Source organism: Lepidochelys kempii, chromosome 12 (genome assembly GCF_965140265.1).
Source record: "Lepidochelys kempii isolate rLepKem1 chromosome 12, rLepKem1.hap2, whole genome shotgun sequence".
NCBI lineage: Eukaryota > Metazoa > Chordata > Testudines > Cheloniidae > Lepidochelys > Lepidochelys kempii.
The window spans coordinates 7119641-7141301 of record NC_133267.1 but is presented as its reverse complement, the minus strand read 5'-3'; the positions used below and the strand labels follow the sequence as shown (position 1 = coordinate 7141301).

The following is a 21661-nucleotide window of genomic DNA, read 5'->3' as shown; positions in this document are numbered from 1 at the left end:
TGTCATGGTGTTTAGTCACTTGAGAGGCTGTTGTATTACCTCAATCTTTCGTATTTACCTCTGGCATCTAGCTGGGACCCACACTGAATAGCACATAGCTCACATCATGGCCTATACTCACAAATCAAGTGTAGGGACACTTCCCTTATCACCAGGGTTCACATCCTCTCATGCTTCCTGCTGATAGGTGACTAATTCTCTATCTGTATTCCTCCAGCTGCAAACCTGACTTCACTCTTCCTCCTACCCCAAAATTATGAGACAGCCTCCTTTTGAAATGCATGAATAGATGTTCAGTGAAGAAAATTTTGTATTTCTTCTTGAAGTCTTGATTCTATTCTTTCCTGCATTGAGTATAATGAAATATGTGCATGTGTAATTTTTGCTGGAACAGTTACTGTAGGAGGATGACTACCAAGGTGTGCTCAGTGTTTCTGCTTACAAGTAGCTCAAGCAGGCAGAACAGAGCCAAGCCAACAAGAATCAGCTGAGAGTCAATGAACAGATTTAAACCATATTTAAAGCTCCACTAAGACCAATTTTTAACAAATGCTTTATTTGTGGTCACAGCCTTTAAAAACAGAACAGCCCTTAATCCTAACCCACTACATGAGTTTATTTCAAGTCAGTGCAGGGTAATGACAAGAAGGTGAAGTTGGATCCTGCACTTAAGTGGCTCTAAATAGGATGATATCTTTATACACAAAAGAGCTGATATGAGTATGTGAGGTGGGAAACGAAGGAAAATAAACGTGGTGATCAACAGGGAAGTTCTCAGGAATGGCTCCCTTGTCCTGAAGCTGCAGGGAGGGGAGATTAGCTACAGCCCTGAAAATCTTTCCCACTGTAACACCGGGTAGGTAAATAAATACTAAAGCACTGTCAAAGGTCAACTTCTCTCAGGGATGGGAAGGAGGTGGTGGCACATAGCGCCCCAACATTAGGATAATTCAGTAGTTATTGCTATAGACCTTTGTAGGTAACAATCTTCTCTTTAATTAGTATAAGATATTCACTAGCATTAACCCTTATGTTCCCAGTGCTTATTGGATGGAAGAAGGGGCAGCAAGGCAGAGACTCCATATATAATCCACTTTCTACCTAACAAGCTGGACTATTCTCAGACTGCTTGAACGAAGCTTTTACCTTTTCATGGAAGGCGAGAGGGCAGGAAAAGGAGAGAAAGTTTATCACTAGCAGCTTCCCAGGATACTTGGAAATGTTTGCTACTATCCTGTTTGCTAAACTCTGCAAGGGACTTTCACAGGATTCTCTTTGCTAACAGTTCCTACAAATTCCTTTTTGTACATCACATGGAATGACAAACCAGCTCCACGTTTTAATAAACTAAGCCCCCAAAGAGAGCAGGAAATAGGTGTCATCTCAAGAGACTTGAGCAAAAACTAAGCTAACTCCCCAGGAATAAATATGGCAAAGAGTGGTCTGAACTGAGCTCAGAGGCATTGGCTGGGGTTCCAGGTACACTCAGACAAGATCAGCCTGGCATCTGATTCCCATTGTATATACCCCTTCTGCCAACAGCACATACTCTGACGGCCAGCGCCTCTCAGTCTTCAGCCAATAAATCTGAAAAACCTAACATTCCATTAACAAGTCTGTATTATGTACATGATAGGAGACCAGACATCACTGCAAATGATCAATTACCCAAAAGTTAATTAAGTCTATTGAGATCACATTTTTAGTTCACATCAGCTCCACGTGCCCTCAACATCCTAACCCACCCCCATAAAGAAGCATTTCCTGGAGAGGGAAATTTAAGGAGATGGGAGGGGCTCATGTAAGCTCTGAAGCCAGTGTGCTATGGAACTGCTGTGCACCAATGGTGTCTCTGTAACATCCTCCTCTTAGGCATCATGAAGATTGTTCTCAGCCAGGAGTATCTTCTCTCCGGGTTTAAAGGCTGGCATCCCCATGTAGGGGCAGCTGGCACAGCGGAATGCATCCCCCAGGTAACACTGCCAAGACAGAGAAGCGACAAAAACATCAGCTTGTTACCAAGGGCAGACAAAAACAAAGGGCAGGGTTTCCTGGTTTAAGTTCTCTTCCCAATAGGAAGTATTTTGCCCTACACAGAGGTACAATCTGCCCACCAGAGAATAAACCAGCATCGAAAGAATCTGCTTTCAGCCTCTAGCAATCGGCACAAACCTGGTTAGGTCAGGACTGAAGTCTGAAGTAGCCCGGGATTGAACAAACAAAGAATGAGTTTTTCCTGACCACACAAGAAGGCAGTCTCTTCAGATTAGGGCTAAAGCCTAGCTGCTGTAACATCCAACTCTTGGGGCTCTCAGTTTCTCCAAACCATTCAGAAAATCCTGTTTCACTTTGAACATAGGTGGCTTCAGGGAGAGGAGATATCTTAGTAAATACTGAGCAGCTCAATGGATTCAAATTCAGCTCAGGTAGGTCATGAATGAGAATCATAACTATATGGAATGGGGAGACTTCAGTCTAGCTCTTCCTAGAGTGGTATCCATATCATAACAAGACGTGAATGTGCGCAGAGCAAGAAGTGGCTGCAAATACAACGGAAGTTACCACAGACCCATCAAAGCCAAATATTACAAAAGCTGATAGCCCTGCAGAGACAGAACGATTGCTTCTAGGCCACAAATACTGGTGAGTAAAGTCAACCCATAGGGAACAATCAGTAACTCAATAGAAAGTACTGGTTTTTTAAACTAGTTCTCAGATAAGAATACACTCTTTCCCTGTCTGTCTATACCACAGGATAGCTGGGAAGGATATTTACATTTCCACAAGCAGATCTGGGCTGCAGGCTCTCTCTCTTCTCCTGCTCCAGGTCCTCCGCAAGGCCACACGTGCTGCAGAAGAAATAGGATTCATCCTAAACCAGTTTGCAATGGCGTTAGCCACTGACTCTACCCACTCCACCCTCTGACATTTCTTCCTCAGTCCTCCACCCACGAGATTACAGCCGCAACACATCATTCCACCCAACGGGCTTTAGAGCATGTGCAGTCACTTACACATCCACACACGCACCCCCGCTTTATTATCCTCTCTAATGTCATAGCCCATAGCCGTGGTTCTCAACTTATTCACCACTGTGGGCCACATATGCAGCTCTGTGTGTGTTATATTTATTGTGAGGATGTGGCCCACATACTACCTGTATGGCCCTGAGAATGTCACATGGGCTGTAGCTGTGTGCCGATTCGGCTGAAAGTGACCCGTGGGCCGCTGGCTGAGAACCGAACCACTGGCCCATGGGACCATGTCGTGTGTCCCAGTTGCTTGAACTTCCCTCTCTCCACCTAGCACATGCGGAAATGCTATCAAATACCAAGCTCTTATTTTAAAATCTACATGCAGTATTTCTCTGGAAGAAAACTGAGGAAGAGTCGTGGTTTTAAAAAGAGCCTGCATGAATCCTGTGGTTGCCCCCAAGTGAGTCCGTGTGTTGGGGGAGAACTATTCATCTCACAGGGGAACATTTACGCCTGGGATATAAGTAAACGGATTTTAAAACACTCTAGTTACACCAGCATACACCCTTAATGTAGATTCACTTAAAAATAGTTTAAATCTTCTTTAAAAATCAAGTTAGCTTATTTTTAAAAAAATATCTAGTTATACTATTGCAATTTTAATACACAGAAGCCCTTGACAAAATTTAGGAGATTTATGCACTAGAATCTAATTTTTGAAAAATTCTACAAAAGGAAATTCACTTGGCTAACAGATTTCTGAATGTGTTTCTTAAACTAAATACCAAAATACACTAAGGGTTAAAAAAAAGTAAAGATACCAATGAATAATTCTTTGGAAAAACAGCACCATACCCTGCTCTTTTTTAAAGGGCAATGGTTAAATCTGATTTGAAGTCAGCACATTCACCAACACATCAAGTCTTGTACTCACCAGTTCTTGCAGGCTTTCTTTTTACCCAATTCCTTACAGGATGGAGCTTTGAGGGAAGATGGATCTGGCTTCTTCAGATCCTCAGAATCTAGCAACTCATCTGAGTCCAGGAGATCCTGAAAGAGACAACATGGAGGAAGAAACAACAAACGAAGGAAATTGGCTTAACAGGGACACTGCCAATGTTAGATTCAAAGAAATGACAACACCTGGCATAGCTTGTACCTATGCGTCAGAATTATGCTCCATGCAATAATTATGCTCCATGCTCCATCCATGTAATATTAGAGGAATTTTTCCATATGGCTCTCACTCCACCCTCTCCTCTGTAAAGCCCTACTGAGTACTGTGGGTTAAAGTTCATGAAACTTCTAAGTTTTGTGTGGAAAACTAAAACAGAACTTACCATTCCCTCATCATCCATATCATTAGCAGAGAGAGTCCACAGCTTTGCAGCAGCGGGGTCCACAGCAGGCTTGCCTGGAGCCAAAACAAGAGAGACATAGACAATGATCACACATAGCATGAAGCAGACCTGCTCCCAGCAAGGAAATGGTTCCAATATCATAGAATCATAGAATATCAGGGTTGGAAGGGACCCCAGAAGGTCATCTAGTCCAAACCCCTGCTCGAAGCAGGACCAATTCCCAGTTAAATCATCCCAGCCAGGGCTTTGTCAAGCCTGACCTTAAAAACCTCTAATGAGATTCTACCACCTCCCTAGGTAACGCATTCCAGTGTTTCACCACCCTCTTAGTGAAAAAGTTTTTCCTAATATCCAATCTAAACCTCCCCCACTGCAACTTGAGACCATTACTCCTCGTTCTGTCATCTGCCACCATTGAGAACAGTCTAGAGCCATCCTCTTTGGAACCCCCTTTCAGGTAGTTGAAAGCAGCTATCAAATCCCCCCTCATTCTTCTCTTCTGCAGGCTAAACAATCCCAGCTCCCTCAGCCTCTCCTCATAACTCATGTGTTCCAGTCCCCTAATCATTTTTGTTGCCCTTTGCTGGACTCTCTCCAATTTATCCACATCCTTCTTGAAGTGTGGGGCCCAAAACTGGACACAGTACTCCAGATGAGGCCTCACCAATGTCGAATAGAGGGGAACGATCACGTCCCTCGATCTGCTCGCTATGCCCCTACTTATACATCCCAAAATGCCATTGGCCTTCTTGGCAACAAGGGCACACTGCTGACTCATATCCAGCTTCTCGTCCACTGTCACCCCTAGGTCCTTTTCCGCAGAACTGCTGCCTAGCCATTCGGTCTCTAGTCTGTAGCTGTGCATTGGGTTCTTCCGTCCTAAGTGCAGGAACCTGCACTTATCCTTATTGAACCTCATCAGATTTCTTTTGGCCCAATCCTCCAATTTGTCTAGGTCCTTCTGTATCCTATCCCTCCCCTCCAGCGTATCTAACACTCCTCCCAGTTTAGTATCATCCGTAAATTTGCTGAGAGTGCAATCCACACCATCCTCCAGATCATTTATGAAGATATTGAACAAAACCAGCCCCAGGACCGACCCTTGGGGCACTCCACTTGATACCGGCTGCCAACTAGACATGGAGCCATTGATCACTACCCGTTGAGCCCGACAATCTAGCCAGCTTTCTACCCACCTTATAGTGCATTCATCCAGCCCATACTTCCTTAACTTGCTGACAAGAATACTGTGGGAGACCGTGTCAAAAGCTTTGCTAAAGTCAAGAAACAATACATCCACTGCTTTCCCTTCATCCACAGAACCAGTAATCTCATCATAAAAGGCGATTAGATTAGTCAGGCATGACCTTCCCTTGGTGAATCCATGCTGGCTGTTCCTGATCACTTTCCTCTCATGCAAGTGCTTCAGGATTGATTCTTTGAGGACCTGCTCCATGATTTTTCCAGGGCCTGAGGTGAGGCTGACTGGCCTGTAGTTCCCAGGATCCTCCTTCTTCCCTTTTTTAAAGATTGGCACTACATTAGCCTTTTTCCAGTCATCCGGGACTTCCCCGGTTCGCCACGAGTTTTCAAAGATAATGGCCAATGGCTCTGCAATCACAGCCGCCAATTCCTTCAGCACTCTCGGATGCAACTCGTCCGGCCCCATGGACTTGTGCACGTCCAGCTTTTCTAAATAGTCCCTAATCACCTCTATCTCCACAGAGGGCTGGCCATCTCTTCCCCATTTTGTGATGCCCAGCGCAGCAGTCTGGGAGCTGACCTTGTTAGTGAAGACAGAGGCAAAAAAAGCATTGAGTACATTAGCTTTTTCCACATCCTCTGTCACTAGGTTGCCTCCCTCATTCAGTAAGGGGCCCACACATTCCTTGGCTTTCTTCTTGTTGCCAACATACCTGAAGAAACCCTTCTTGTTACTCTTGACATCTCTGGCTAGCTGCAGCTCCAGGTGCGATTTGGCCCTCCTGATATCATTCCTACATGCCCGAGCAATATTTTTATACTCTTCCCTGGTCATATGTCCAACCTTCCACTTCTTGTAAGCTTCTTTTTTATGTTTAAGATCCGCTAGGATTTCACCATTAAGCCAAGCTGGTCGCCTGCCATATTTACTATTCTTTCGACTCATTGGGATGGTTTGTCCCTGTAACCTCAACAGGGATTCCTTGAAATACAGCCAGCTCTCCTGGACTCCTTTCCCCTTCAAGTTAGTCCCCCAGGGGATCCTGGCCATCCATTCCCTGAGGGAGTCGAAGTCTGCTTTCCTGAAGTCCAGGGTCCTTATCCTGCTGCTTATCACTCTTGAAAAACTCACTCCCTGCGCAGTAGTGCCTTTTATCATACTGCACCCTACCTGTGGAACACTCTCACTGTTCTCAGAAGCCAACCACCGGCTCTCTCACTCAAATCCATCTTCAAACCTGATTTGTGCAAGGAATCCTCTGTCCACTTCTCCTCATCCTTCATCAAAGGTCAGTTATGAAAAAAAGAAGCGACAATATCCTCCCCGGTCCACCCATTTTTGACACCAAAATGAAATGTCATTTATAGATGCTGCATCTCTTCATAATATGATCACCCCTTTTATTTCTTGTTTTGTTTGAAATGCAGTGAAATAGTTAGCTGACATTAGAGCAGGCATTGATGCTGGGAGCCAAGACAGCTCCAGTAATCTAATCACCATTCATATCCTTCAAAGATCTTGCATAGACCCATTTGCACAAAGGAAGGAAGGAAGGAAGGAAGGAAGGAAGGGACTGGGTAGTAATGGTGTTTCTAATAAGGTTAAAAACAAAACCTATAGAAAATCCTTTATGCAGCTCTCTGTATGCATTACAAAGCAACAGGAAAGGGCACAGGTTTCCCTCCTCCTTTGCTTTGCAGTTAACCTTTGAAACAGAAATGGAAGCTTCCAACAGATACAAAATGGTTGTTAACCAAGATTATAGAGAACCATGTTTTCATTAAGCATTCAAAATTATTATGCTCTCCATTGTACAACGTAAGGAGTTCATACGCTCCCAGCACATATACCAGCCTTCTCTTCGCTCTTACCTGATGAAGCAGACTTCTTAGCAAAGGAAAGTTTGAGCTGACTTGAGGATCCCACTTCAAAGTTGGGTTTCTTGCCTTCCATTTGAACAGACAAAAGGTCATTGCCTTGGTAACTCAGATGCTCTTGGACTGACTGGGTCTCCTCAGGGGTCAAAGGCTCCTTCTGCAGCTGGAATGCAAGACACAGTGAGTGTTAATCCTTGTACAGAACTGCCATATTCCAATGCCCTGTGTGGTAACATCAGACCATACAGAGAAGGGTTTCGCCTCTATCCCATGATGTTGAATTATCCCTCAAACAGGCTCATTCTCCCAGCTTGCCCAAAGTGGATCACGGTTCTGGCATTTGCTCAGCTGGTGATATTACACAGCTTACCGCCACTATTCATTTGAAGATAAATGGATTTTTTTTTTTAAAATTGCAAAGAAAACTCTTATTCATGCAGTACTAAACGCACAGTTTTCATTGCTGGTTGTGCTGTTGCATATTTAAAGGCACACTAACATGGCAATACGGTGAATAACTAGCATCCCTTTTGGAAGCCTCTACTCTACATTATACAGTCCTGAAATGGGTGCTCTCAGGAGGTAGTTAGTGCATATACACATACCTCCTTGACTTCCACCAGTCCAGAAAGCGTCAGAGCCGTGGGGAGCCTGGCTGCTGTCTTGATTCTGCTGTTGTTACCTGGAAAACATGACAGGGAAGGCAAAACAAAGCTCATTATTAAGAACTAGATGTGTTGCTTCTAATGTGAAAGGACTGACAGTGCTTTAGAAGGCAGCATTCCAGCTAATCCCTTTGTTTACATGTTTCTTTCCTAATCACTCTGGGCACATCTGGGAAATCAGCCATTCAAACAGGCTCTTCAACTCTGAGACTATTAATTAGTTCAAAATTATGCTCTTGACAAATACATTAAGATCACGAAGGATTCTCCAGCATCCAAGAAAAAAAATCATCTCCACCCACTAAAGAGAAAAATGGGAGCTCCCACTTTGACAGGCTCATGGAAGTCCTCAAAAATATAAAGTCCTAAAAAATATGAAGTTCAGAAATATACATTAAAGAGCTCATTCCAGAAGGCATCAGGTCTTACACCGACTGATTTAATTAACAGCTTTGGTCCATCTGTTCTCCATTGGGTAGCTGGCATTACCTACTAGAAAGGCTCTATTCACATTTTTTGTAAATTGTGATAGTACAAGATGCACCGTCTCTCTCCTAAACTTCACTTTATCTTTTTTAGATTATGCAAGTACCTAACGGCCCCAGTCAAGATCCAAGCCCTGTTGTGCTACAGGGTAAAAGATGGTCCCAGCCACTAACAGCTCATGATCTAATTTTACTTTCACAGAGGCCCAGAAACCTGACTTAAGTCACTACAAACTCTAGCATCAGCTCTGTGCATCCGCTAATCATAGCGGTATGCTTACAAGAGTAAGTCTTTCTCTGCTCTTACATTTTTGATACAAGATGGTCACCAGCAGAGATTCCACCATGACAGTGATAAGCTCAGACACAAGATCACGCCTTGCTGCTTACGTTAATGAATCACAGCCACAGAACTACTCTTTATGTTGACTACCATCCACAGCTCTTGGCCCTTTAGCTTTGGCCTAATCCTCCATGAAAGTATGTTTCGTTGCCTCAGATCCAGGGGCAAGAACATAGCAGACTCGCTCTTACCTATTTGTGCAGCCACTGGTTCTTTCAGAAGGACACGACCCCCTGGCTTGAGTATCCGAGCTATTTCTGCCAGCACCTCTGCACTGTGCAGTGTCATACTGCCTGGTACCATGCCTGACAGAACCACATCAAAGCTGGACTCCGCATGAGCCGCTGAAAAGAAGGAAAGATGAAGAGAGAAAAAACAGACAAGTGTATCTTACCAGCTAGCCCCTCTCTGATCTCCTTCGTACACATGCACGTGACAATCATACCACATGGCGTCCATTAATAAGGCTACTTTTTTGTCATGGAGGTCATGGAAGTCACGGAATCCGTGACTTCCAAAGACTTCCGTGACTTCAGGCCTGGCGGCTGGGAGCTGTAGGGTCCTGCTGCCTCCCGCAGTGGTAGGGAGCTGTGAGGTATGTCTGCTGCCCTCAAGCTCTCAACTGCTGTGGGCAGGAGAACCCCTACAGTTCCCAGCTGCCACAAGGGGGACGGGGTTCAGGGGGATCCCCGCAGCTTCCCAGCCCCCATGGCAGGGCAGGGGGACGCCACAGCTCCCTGCTGCTGGGGAGGGAGCAGGGGGACCCTGTAGCTCCCCTCCGCCATGGGTGGTGGGGGCCCTGGAGCTCCCAGCCAGCCCGCAGCTGGCCAGTCCCTTCACATTTTATCATGGATATTTTTAGTAAAAGTCAGGGACAGGTCACAGGCTTCAGTGAATTTTTCATTCTTGCCCATGACCTGCCCCTGACTTTTACTAAAAATATCCATGGCAAAATCGTAGCCTTATCCATTAACAATCATCAGTGATGAAACAAACATGACTAGGGTGTATAGCTTTCTTGTATACTACTAGCAGTAGAAGTCACAAAAGGATTTCTACCTTTATACTTAAAGATGCCCTAGGTTACAAATCAAGGAAAATGCTAGCTCACATCCATTAACATACCCACAGAGCATGACACTGCCCTTACACCAAAATGTGTGGTAAAAATTATATCCCCATTCTTACAATGGGACAGTTGGTCAATATTTTCCACGGATACGCGGCTCTCAGGTCCCACCAATGCCAGAATCTTAGCCACCAGATTCTTCAGTCCTTCAACAGGCGAGGAGCTATCCCAGATCACTGCCACACGCTGGCCAACTGAGATTCCATACTCTGCCATATTGCTGGACCTGAAAGTGCCAGATTGAGAAAGGAAGAAATCAGTGCCAAGGCCACCATGAAGAAAGTGGATTTTCACTTAATCCAGAGGGTTACCCTCTTAAGAATTAGGATAATTCCTTGGGCACTGAAAACAGAGTTCCCATATCTGCATGTTTACATAGCATGAAGAAATACCATCTCTCTGTCTAAGAGTATAATTCAATTTCTCTCAAGTTGTGATGCTTGCTTCCTCCAGGAGGATCTGCCAGGCGCAGTGCAAACCAAGTTAAAGGGAAGTGGGAAAGATGGGATTATATAATCCCAAAATAGAAATGAATAGGCAATATTAAGTGCTCAACAGCCACTTCTGCTTGTGACAGTGACCCAGCAAAGAAGTAGTTAATATATCCCCCTTGTACATGAGGAGAACATACATCTTAGTTTCAGCATCCCCAATCATCCAAATTAAGGCCCTTTGCTCTCCTCCTGACATTTCTTTTTTGAAGAAGTGCTCACATTTGGGGAAACTCAAGTATGGTGAGGGCAGCAATAGTGAAAGTTTGAGAAATCCTGTCCTGCGGCCCACAATGTGTAACAACTTGACAACCACTTCTCTAGTTGTTTTCATCAGGTGGAACTATTACTAATTAGGAACTGGTTTACTACACTCAGAGATTGCTTAACTCACCATATTTTCTTCTCATTCCTTAAATATCTCCAATTTTAAAATTAGTTTTACATTATCCTTGCCTATTGTACCACTGTGACACACTGTACCCCATTTAACATCCTGTAAACCCATAGTCACCACTTTTATACGGTCATATGTTGTACAAAGTATGCCTTGTGAGGTACCATTTGAAAATTCATAATCTACTGAGCATCACTATCCTGTGGAAATATGTGTAGTGACACTATGTGTAAAGTTTCAGAGTAGCAGCCATGTTAGTCTGTATTCGCAAAAAGAAAAGGAGTGCTTGTGGCACCTTAGAGACTAACCAATTTATTTGAGCATAAGTTTTCGTGAGCTACAGCTCACTTCATCGGATGCATCTTATGCTCAAATAAATTTTAGTCTCTAAGGTGCTCACTATGTGTAAAGTTATAAGTAGGGCTGTCCAGTGGTTAAAAAATTAATCGCAATTAATCGCATTGTTAAACAATAATAGAATAGTATTTATATAAATATTTTTGGATGTTTTCTACATTTTCAAATATATTGATTTCAATTACAACACAGAATACAAAGTGTACAGTGCTCACTATATTTATTTTTGATTACAAATATTTGCACTGTAAAAACAAAATAGTATTTTTCAATTCACCTAATACAAGTACTGTACTGCAATCTCTTTATCATGAAAGTTGAGCTTACAAATGTAGAATTATGTGGTAAAGATTCATATGTCCCTTCATGCTTCAACCACCGTTCTAGAGGACATGCATCCATGCCGATTGACAGGTTCTACTTGATAACTATCCAAAGAAGAGCGGACTAACACATGTTCATTTTCATCATCTGGGTCAGATGCCACCAGCAGAAAGCTGTTTTTCTTTTTTGGTGGTTTGGGTTCTGTAGTTTCCGCATCTGAGTGTTCCTCTTTTAAGACTTCTGAAAGCATGCGCCACACCTGTCCCTCTCAGATTCTGGACAACACTTCAGATTCTTAAACCTTGAGTTGAGTGCTGTAGCTATTTTTAGAAATCTCACATTGGTACCTTCTTTGCGTTTTGTCAAATCTGCTGTGAAAGCGTTCTTAAAATAAACGTGCTGGGTCGTCATCCGAGACTGCTAGAACATGAAATAGATGGCAGAATGTGGGTAAAACAGAACAGGAGACATGCAATTCTCCCCCAAGGAATTTAGTCACAAATTTAATTAATGCTTTTTTTTTTTAAAACTAGCATCATCAGCATGGAAGCATGTCCTCTGGAACGGTGGCCTAAGCATGAAGGGGCATACGAAGGTTTAGCGTATCTGGCAGGTAAATACCTTGTACTGTCAGCTACAAAAGTGCCAAGCGAATGCCTGTTCTCACTTTCAGGTGACATTATAAATAAGAAGCAGGCAGCAGTATCTTCCGTAAACGTAAACAAACTTGTTTTGTCTTAGCGATTGCCTGAACAAGAAGTAGGACTGAGTGGATGTGTAGGCTCTAAAGTTTTACATTGTTTTGCTTTTGAGTACAGTTATGTAACAAAAAAAACCTCTACATTTGTAAGTTACACTTTCAGGATAAAGAAATCACACGACAGTACTTGTATGAGGTGAATTGAAAAATACTGTTTCTTTTGTTTATCATTTTTACAGTGCAAATATTTGTAAGAAGAAATAATAATATAAAGTGAGCACTGTACACTTTGTATTCTGTGTTGTAAAAGAAATCAATATATTTGAAAATGTAGAAAAATATCCAAAATATTTAATAAATTTCAATTGGTATTCTATTGTTTAACAGGATGATTAATCGCGATTACTTTTTTTAATTGCAATTAATTTTTTTGAGTTAATCGCGCAAGTTAACTGCAATTAATCAACAGCCCTAGTTATAAGTTTTACTGTATGATGTTACTGAAGTATGTTATAACTCTGGAGAATGCCCACAGGCGAGCTCTTCAGACACAAAGGAGTGTCTAACACCCAGCCAGGTGTTAAAGAGACATTGTCCAGCAGGGAGAAAGGAAACAAGAAATATACGTTGCATAGAGGGACAATTCAAATCTCAAGTACACAACAGACTGTTGGTCACCTGCACCCCAGCTGGGGGTCAACATGAAAGAGAGGAGGCGGGTATAAAATAAGACAATGACTTCCTCATTACCTCTCCACTCTCCCATCTCTACTCACAGAGCAAGATTGTTTGAAAGACAAAGAAGTAGAGACCTGCAAATCTGCAGATATCTGTGGACCATTTTTGTGGATTGGATGCCAATACAAATTTTGTATCCATGCAGGGCTCTACAAAGAAGCATCACTGAACTAGACGAGTGGTCCCAGGCTGTAGGGGGATCCAGCCTGCAAACTAAGAACTGTGAACTATGAACTACCTGCAGCATTTGGTGGGGTAAGAAAGTTCTTGCTTCAAATTTTATTTAGCTTGGTAAAGTTTAAGAATTAGACTGCGATTTTATCATTTTATTTCTTTTTGTAACCAATTCTGACTTTTTACCACTCTATCATTTATAATCACTTAAAGTCTATCTTTCTATACTTAATAAACTTGTTTTAATATTTTATCTAAACCATTGAGCTTCGACTGGTGTGGCTGGGGAATCTGCTCAGGTTAACAAGGGCTGGTGCATATACATTTCTTTGATAAAATGATGGACTTATGAGCTTGCACTGTCCAAGGGGGTCTTGAGCTGTGTAAGATGCACATTTCTGGGGTGCAAGGCTGGGGGGATTTGCGGGTGTTTCCCTGTATACAGTTCATGAATGCTCTCCCATCCACTCATGTAACTTTGTTGGGTGTGTTTTCACATGCTAATGGCTGTGCGTGAGCAATGCCTGGAGGGGCTACTTTTCACTAGCAGAGCAGTGTGAGAGGTATCCTGAGCTAGAGAGTTAAGGGGGCACAGATTCCACAGTCCAGCTTGTACCCTGGGGGATGTGACAACCAAACATTTGACTATGTCAAAACGAGTAAAAGTACAAAAGATGGCTGGTCATTTGCCTTTACAACAAAAATGGAAGGTTCTTTTCAGTTACAATAAGGTTTCTGTTGCGCTACACCAGGCATCTCAGATAGGCGGCCACAGGACTACAATTCAGGGTGGAAAGCACTCTACCCTACTTCTTGGGTCTTATCTCAGTCTCACATACATTTTAATCAACTGGTCTCTGAACTCAAGATTGTTCCCTCCCAAAAATGGGCAAGAAAAGAATCCTGAATTTAAAGAGCAGCAAAGCTACAAACCTACAACAACTGAGGAATTCTTCAGCAGTCAGTGAAAGCTGGATACACAGGTGCACTGCTCACCTTCCCTGAATCAAGGCAGCTGAGTTACACATATTGAAATATGCAACACATTTATGAACCTTCCCTCTTTACGGAGAAGAGTTCAAAGCAGTTTCCCTAGATTTCTACATAAAACTTCTGGAGGAGAATCATTTTTCCATCTTCCCAAAATTCATTGCATTGTTGTCCTCATTCAACTGAGCCTGAGCACGTATGCGAGTAATGCACTTTAACTTTCATCTCATAGGCTTGAGTCACTTGTATGTGTTCAAATTGGAGGCCTGCCCTTTCTTTTTTTCCTGGAAAAATAAGTTGAAACATTTAGATGCAACTAAAATCAGGTGAAAATTAAAGGTCCACTTTTTGTTAATATTTTCATATATGGGTTCTAATCCATCCAACTTTGAAAAAGTCTCTATTACTGAAGCTTGTTAAAATCACTTAGGGAGGTTACTATAAAATTATATGAGAATTCATTATTTCAAGAACTACAGAAGCATGGGACTTATAATTGAGGTGAAAGATTTCTTATTCTAAAGGCATGGTCTACATTTAAAAACAATTATACTGGCATAACTGGCAGTCAGGGGTGTGAATCCCCAGAGTAGATGCCTTGTTGTTCACAGAGGTGGTGTTCCCACACCGGCACAAAAACTCTGTCGTGTACACTGCGTCTATACTAGGGGGTTATGCTGACATAGGCACTGGAGTACAGTAGAATTAGCCTCCGGCTACATCTGTAAGAGATGGGTGTGATTCCCAAACTCGTGCTAGCTCTCATCTCAAGTAGCGTGCTAAGTAGCGTAGTGCAGCTGCGATAACATGGGCAGTAGCAGCTCACGCTAGCCCCCCAGAGTCTGTACCACCCATGGGATTTGGGCAGGTTTGTACTCAGGGCAGCTAGCACATGCCATTGCGCCTACCACAGTCACCCCTCCTATTTTTAGCGTGCTAGGTCAGATAAGAGCTAACACAAGTATGTTTACATGAGCACGGGATCACACCCCTAGCTGGTAATGTAGACGCAGCCGTATTCTCTGTGGATCAAACCCAGCTCAGGTAAGTAGTGAGCAAAGTCACTGCTAAGTAGTGACTCTTTGGTAACCTTTGTGAAATCAATTAGTAGTCTCAGTTCAATTCCTAGCAGACATGTATATGCAACACCAAAACCACTGCCACAATGGTCACCATTTTAAGCAACCTCAGAAGAGAGGCCAAGGATGGACGGACACTAGACGGTGTTCTCATCCCTTCTGGGGGGCTCTCTAAACTAGGAAGAAGCATATTAGCAGAGGAAAGCAGAGTGTTCTGGACTGCTTTTGCCCACGCTGCAGATAGAGGATTTCACTTTGAATACTATCATTTTGCATCAGTCACAACCTAAACAAAGTTCCATTTTTCACAAACCCTTACACATACACTACAGAATTCCAAATTAAATTTCCTAGAGTACAAAAACGTGGAGTATCAAACCATGGAGCTCCCAGTGGCCTAGAACTAAGCATCACTGCAGTGCTCCAAGCTATTACTGCTGTTGGTGAGCATTTTAAGTACGTTCCCTCATGCAGATCTTGTTAACAAGAACACAGGAAAGGGAGGATTAAACCTCTTGGAGGAGCAGAGCCAGGCAAGTGCTTACAGGGATTAGGAAACAGCCACATGGAGCAGTTTCACAGCTGGGATGCAAAAGCCGGTATTAATGTAATTGGGAATAAAACCATTTTCTTGAGGGATGCTGGAAATTTTACAGTTCACTCAGAAAACCGGGAAGATCTGGTCGGTGGAGAAGTTACTGGCGTTATTCCTTCTCTGAGAGTCTGATGAGCAAATAACATGTATAGGAGTCACACATGCACATCAACAGGACAGACACTACAGGGAGACTCTGTATTTTGTGGCATTAGCCACAGAAATTCCGTGCCAGAAAACAGGTCTTGGGACACCGCTCTTCCCAAAAAGCTTCTTTATTCACCAAGTCTCTGTTCAGTTTTTACCTCTACTTCAGACAGATGCACAAAACCTTTGATCTTAAGCTACTTTTTCTTACCAACCTAAGACTTACTGTCTGACTACACGTCAGAAGGACTGCTGAGAGAAATCCACTGGGAACAGCACAGCTTTCTTTGAAGCTTTCTTTTTACTATCCACATTACACAATACTAAACTTAAAGTTTTATTACATGAATGCCGGTTATGTCAGCAATTAGCAAGAGGCGAACACACCTCTCGCTCCTGTGCTTCTCTTTCAAACTAAGGAGGCAACATTACGCTCAGGGAAAGAGAGATGATTAATAAACATTACAGCACCTGAGAAAGTGGGACATGCCCACAATTCACCACACAAAATTGTTTCAAGTTGGTAATAGATCTGGCACTTGGAAACGTTCAAACAAAACACAGAAAAACTCCTTCCCACAACAATAAAATAGCCCCCATCAGCAATTAAGTTGCCCAAGCCACACTTCTTTCTACAAATACAGACAGAGTGGGAGGAGGCCTTTAATAAGGCTTCCAGATATCTGGGGGTGGAGGGGAGAGATGGGAGAAGCATGCTGGCAAATCAAAGGAACATGATTTCTTAGGTGCTTCAGAGCAATTCAGACAGTCAACGGCAGTAGAGGTAGAAAGTCAAAAAATACCCAAGAATCAGATCTCCAATGCCAAGTGCAATAAGGTTTTCAGAAGGGCTGTCGATTAATTGCAGTTAACTCATGCAATTAACTAAAAAAATTGAGTTAATGATTAATTTTTTATCGTGATTAATCGTACTGTTAAACAATATAATATCAATTGAAATTTATTAAATATTTTAAGAATTTTTTCTACATTTTCAAATATGTTGATTTCTATTACAACACAGAATACAAAGTGTACAGTTCCCACTTTACATTATTTTTATTATAAATATTTGCACTGTAAAAATGATAAAAGAAACAGTATTTTTCAATTGACCTCATACAAGTATTGTAGTGTAATCTCTTTATCATGACAGTGTAACTTACAAATGTAGATTTTTTTTTGTTACATAACCACTCAAAAACAAAACATTGTAAAACTTCAAAGCCTACAAGTCCACTCAGTCCTACTTCTTGTTCAGCCAACCGCTAAGACAAACAAGTTTGTTTACATTTATGGAAGATAATACTGCCCAATTATTACAAGGTCACCTGAAAGTGAGAACAGGCATTCGCATGGCACTTTTGTAGCCAGCACTGCGAAGTATTTACACTTCAGATATGTTAAACATTTGCATGCCCCTTTATGCTTTGGCCACCATTCCAGAGGACATGCTTCCATGTTGATGATGCTCATTAAAAAAAAACAAACATTAATTAAATTTGTGACTGAACTCCTTGGGGGAGAATTCTACGTCTCCTGCTCTGTTTTACCCACATTCTGCCATATACTTCATGTTATAGCAGTCTCGGATGATGACCCAGCACATGTTCATTTTAAGAACACTTTCACAGCAGATTTGACAAAACGCAAAGAAGGTACCAATGTGAGATTTCTAAAAATAGCTACAGCACTTGACTCAAGGTTTAAGAATCTGAAATGTTGTCCAAAATCTGTGGGACAAGGTGTGGAGCACGCTTTCAAAAGTCTTAAAAGAGCAACATTCAGATGCAGAAACTACAGAACCTGAACCACCAAAAAAGAAAATCAACCTTCTGCTAGTGGCATCTGACTCAGATGATGAAAATGAACACGTATCGGTCCGCTCTGCTTTCGATCATTATCGAGCAGAACCCATCATCAGCAAGGACGCATGTCCTCCGGAATGGTGGTTGAAGCCTGAAGGGACATATGCATTTTTATCGCTTCTAGCATGTAAATATCTTGCGATGCCGGCTACCAAGAGTGCCATGCAAACGTCTTTTCTCACTATCAGGTGACATTGTAAACAAGAAGCAGGCAGCATTATCTCCTGCAAATTGTAACCAAACTTGTTTGTCTGAGTGATTGGCTGAAGTAGGACTGAGTGAACAGGTAGGCTCTAAAGCAGGGGTCGGCAACCGATGGCACGCGAGCCGATTTTTAATGGTACGCTGCTGCCTGCCGGGTCCCAGACACCGGCCCCGCTCAGCCCACTGCCGAACCAGGAAGGGACCCCGGCAGGCAGCAGCGTGCCATTAAAAATCCCCGCCAGCCCCCCCGGCCCACTCTTCGCCGCCCCACCAGGCGGGATGAAGAAGCTTGATCCTGCTGGCTGCTGCAGGGCAGGCAAGCTCCCCCCTCCCCCGCCTCTTCCCCCAGTGTGCTGAGTTCCTGCCCAGGATCAGCTGATGGCCCTTGCACCGGAGGGGGAGAAGTGGAGCCGCAGCAAACCGCTGCTCCAGGGAGGAGGCCGAGAAGAGGTGGGGACAGGGCCTTGGGAAAGGGGGCTGGAATCAGGGCATATCCCCTCCAGCCCCCTGCGGTGAGCTGCTCTGAGCAAGGGGCTGGGAGCACCCCCCACGACTCCAGCCCCCTGCCCTGCCCCTTACACCCCCGCTCACACACACCCAGCCCTCTGCCCTGACCCCTGCACTCCCCTCACACCCTAGCCTCCTGCCCTGACCCCTGCACCACCCCACGACCCCAGCCCTGACTCCTGCACCCCCCACACACTCCATGTCCTGACTCTTGCACCCCCCACACATACCCAGCCCCACCCTGAGCACCAAACAGGAGCTCCTGCACCCTCCCACATTCCCACCTGCACGCCTCGCACCAAATGGGAGCTGCCCAGGTAAGCATCCACACCCAAACCTCTTGCCCCAACCCTGACCCCCCTCCCTCATTCTAGCTACTGGCCAGACCTGCACCCCCAACCCCCAGCCTGCTCCTTCACCCCCAGCCCTGTGCTCAGTGCACTCCCACCCTCAGCTCAGTGCAGAGAGAGAGGAAGAGAATGGGCTAGAACCAGGGAGAAGGTAGGTACCCACTCTATGTGGGCAGGGCTGGGATCCCAGACCGGCAGTGGGCTGAGCAGGGCTGGCAGCCGGGACCCTGGTTGGCAGGAGCCGGCGGACTGAACCCCAGGCCAGCAGCGGGCTGAATGGCAACAGACTGAGCCGCTCAGCACACTGCCAGTCTGGGGTCCCGGCCGCCAGCCCCGCTCAGCCCACCGCCAGTCTGGGGTTCCAGCTGCCAGCCCCTTGCCAGCCGGGGTCCCGGCCGCAGGCCCCGCTCAGCCTGCTGCTGGCCAAGGTGAACGAACCCCAGGCTGGCAGTGGGCTGAGCAGGCCAGTGGCATAAGATCTGCATTTTAATTTAATTTTAAATGAAGCTTCTTATACATTTTGAAAACCTTGCCAATAGTTTAGTTATATAATATATAGACTTATAGAGAGAGACCTTCTAAAAAAAGTTAACATGTATTACTGGCACACGAAACCTTAAATTAAAGTGAATAAATGAAGACTCGGCACACCACTTCTGAAAGGTTGCCGAACCCTGCTCTAAAGCTTTACACTGTTTTATTTTTGAATGCAGTTATTTTTTTGTACATAATTCTACATTTGTAAGTTCAACTTTCATGATAAAGAGATTGCACCCTATTTGTAATGGGGGAATTGAAAAATACTATTTCTCTTGCTTTTACAGTGCAAATATTTTTAATAAAAAAATATAAAGTGAGCACTGTACACTTTGTATTCTGTGTTGTAATTGAAATCAATATATTTGAAAATGTAGAAAATGTCCAAAAAAATTTAAATAAATGTATTCTATTATTAACAGTGTGATTATCACCATTAATTTTTTAATCGCGTGATTAATCACAATTTTTTAAATTGTTTGACAGCCTTAGTTTTTAGCTTTTGTTGTCCTAGGCAGTCATCCAGCCTCTGCCTACATGACCAGGGCATGGCAGCTGTTAATCATGATGTTATACAATGGGGGTAAAGAAGGGGGCACTGGCCTAGGAGCATATTAAGGTGGAGATGCTGCAGTGAGAGCAGGCGTGGTATGCTGGTATCCTACAGACACACACCAGGAGAAGAAACAGATGGGAAGCAGCATCAAACTAATACCAGTGTAATGCCGGTGGCAGAACAATGGAGGAGAAATAAGAATAAAAAGGGTCTCTCCCCAAAGATAATTAAGTTGGAGAGGCCAAGATCACACTGAAGGCCCTGCGCCAGCAAGCAAGATATGACTAAGGAAGATCAGCCTAGCACCAGGCAATGACTTACGCCAGGCTGCTAGCTGAGGGGAGGGGGAAAGCCCTCATGCTAGGCAGTGCCCAGGTGAGAAGGTGCCCTCATGCAAGAGAAGAGGGACAAGGAATCTCGCTCCCCCTGACTCTGGGGGTGGCAGGGTGCCATAGCCATCCATTGCCCCTGAATGAAGGTATTCGCAGCCCAGCAGGGCTCATGGGGGAAGGGCCCCAAAGGCATCACTGGGGCAGGGGACAGAGAGAGGGAACAGGGAGAAGGTGCCCAAAGGAGTCACTGTTGGGAAAGGACAAAGAGAGGGAATGGGGGAGAGGAGGGGACCCCCAAAGGAGTCACTGGGGGAAGGGGAACAGAGAGAGGGAATAGGGGGAGGGGAGGGGACCCCCAAAGGAGTCACTGGGGGAGAAAGGACGGGGGGGAGGGGAACAGAGAGGGAATAGGGGGAGAGGACAGAGGGGTAAGGGGGCCCCCAAAGGAGTCACTGGGGGGAGGGAAAGAGAGAGGGGGCCCCCAAAGGAGTCGCTGGGGGGAGGGGAAGAGAGAGGGGGCACCCAAAGGAGTCACTGGTGGGGAGGGGAACAGAGGGGGGGAAGGGGGCCCCCAAAGGAGTCACTGGTGGGGAGGGGAACAGAGGGGGGAATAGGGGGAGGGGACCCCCAAAGGAGTCACTGGGGGGGAAAGGACGGGGGGAGGGGAACAGAGGGGGGGAATAGGGGGAGGGGAGGGGACCCCCAAAGGAGTCACTGGGGGGGAAAGGACGGGGGGAGGGGAACAGAGGGGGCCCCCAAAGGACTCATTGGGGGGAGGGATAGGCCCCCCCCAAGCTATCTCCGAGCGAAGGGGGAGACCCACAGGGGCTGCCCCGGCTCCGCACCGCCCCTCTCACCTCTCCGCCGCGGCCGCGCCGCCCGCCTACGCCGCCCGGCCCGGCCTTCCCCGCCCCGTCATCGGCCCGCGCCCGCCGCCCCCACGGGGCGCCGCGCTGACGGCTCCGGCCCGGCCCGGCCTTGCCCGCTTCCAAGATGGCGGCGGTGGCGGCGGCTGCGGGGAGCCTGCGGCGCGCGGGCTGGGGGCTGCTGCGCTGCCGGCCGGGTGAGGGGCCAGCGCGGGGCCCGCCCGAGGGCAGGGTGGGGGCGGGGAGGCGAGGGGCACCGAGGGGGCCCGCCTGGCTCCGGGCCTGGTGACCGGGGGGCTGGGGCCGGCTGGGCCGCTGTTCTCAGCTGTGTGTCCCGGCGGGCTGGGCCAGGCGGGCCGGGGGAGAGCGGGGCGGGTGTCGGGTGCCCGCGGGGGGGAGGGCGCTGGAGG

At 45.4% G+C, this 21661-nt stretch overlaps 2 protein-coding genes across 6 annotated transcripts in view; one reads left to right on the top strand and one right to left on the bottom strand.

Annotated features, from left to right (window-relative positions):
• Positions 1-537: 537 nt before the first annotated feature.
• Positions 538-21344, bottom strand: CIAPIN1 (cytokine induced apoptosis inhibitor 1). The gene is made up of 9 exons (XM_073307425.1): positions 21243-21344; positions 10099-10265; positions 9102-9254; positions 8023-8099; positions 7412-7580; positions 4316-4389; positions 3910-4025; positions 2777-2849; positions 538-1979 (listed from the first exon to the last, which is right to left on the bottom strand). Exons 2-9 carry the CDS (start codon positions 10253-10255, stop codon positions 1869-1871), a joined length of 930 nt encoding a protein of 309 aa, XP_073163526.1. The 5' UTR covers positions 10256-10265; positions 21243-21344; the 3' UTR covers positions 538-1868.
• COQ9 (coenzyme Q9) overlaps positions 21340-21661 on the top strand; it is a 13541-nt gene continuing 13219 nt past the window's right edge. For 4 of the 5 annotated variants that reach the window (XM_073307423.1, XM_073307421.1, XM_073307424.1 and 1 more), the window contains exon 1: positions 21340-21448. In XM_073307423.1, coding sequence (XP_073163524.1) covers positions 21379-21448 — 70 coding nt within the window. In that variant the 5' untranslated portion in view covers positions 21340-21378. The remainder of the gene's footprint in view (positions 21449-21661) is intronic. The other variant, XM_073307420.1, reaches the window with a different exon arrangement.

Coding starts and splice junctions, on each gene's coding strand:
- CIAPIN1 (XM_073307425.1), bottom strand. CDS start 10,255: ATGGCAGAGTATGGAATCTCAGTTGGCCAGCGTGTGGCAGTGATCTGG. Junction 4,390..7,411: donor TAAGAAGTCTGCTTCATCAG/GTAAGAGCGAAG, acceptor TTTTGGCTCCAG/GCAAGCCTGCTGTGGACCCC. Junction 4,026..4,315: donor ATATGGATGATGAGGGAATG/GTAAGTTCTGTT, acceptor TGTCTCTTTCAG/GATCTCCTGGACTCAGATGA.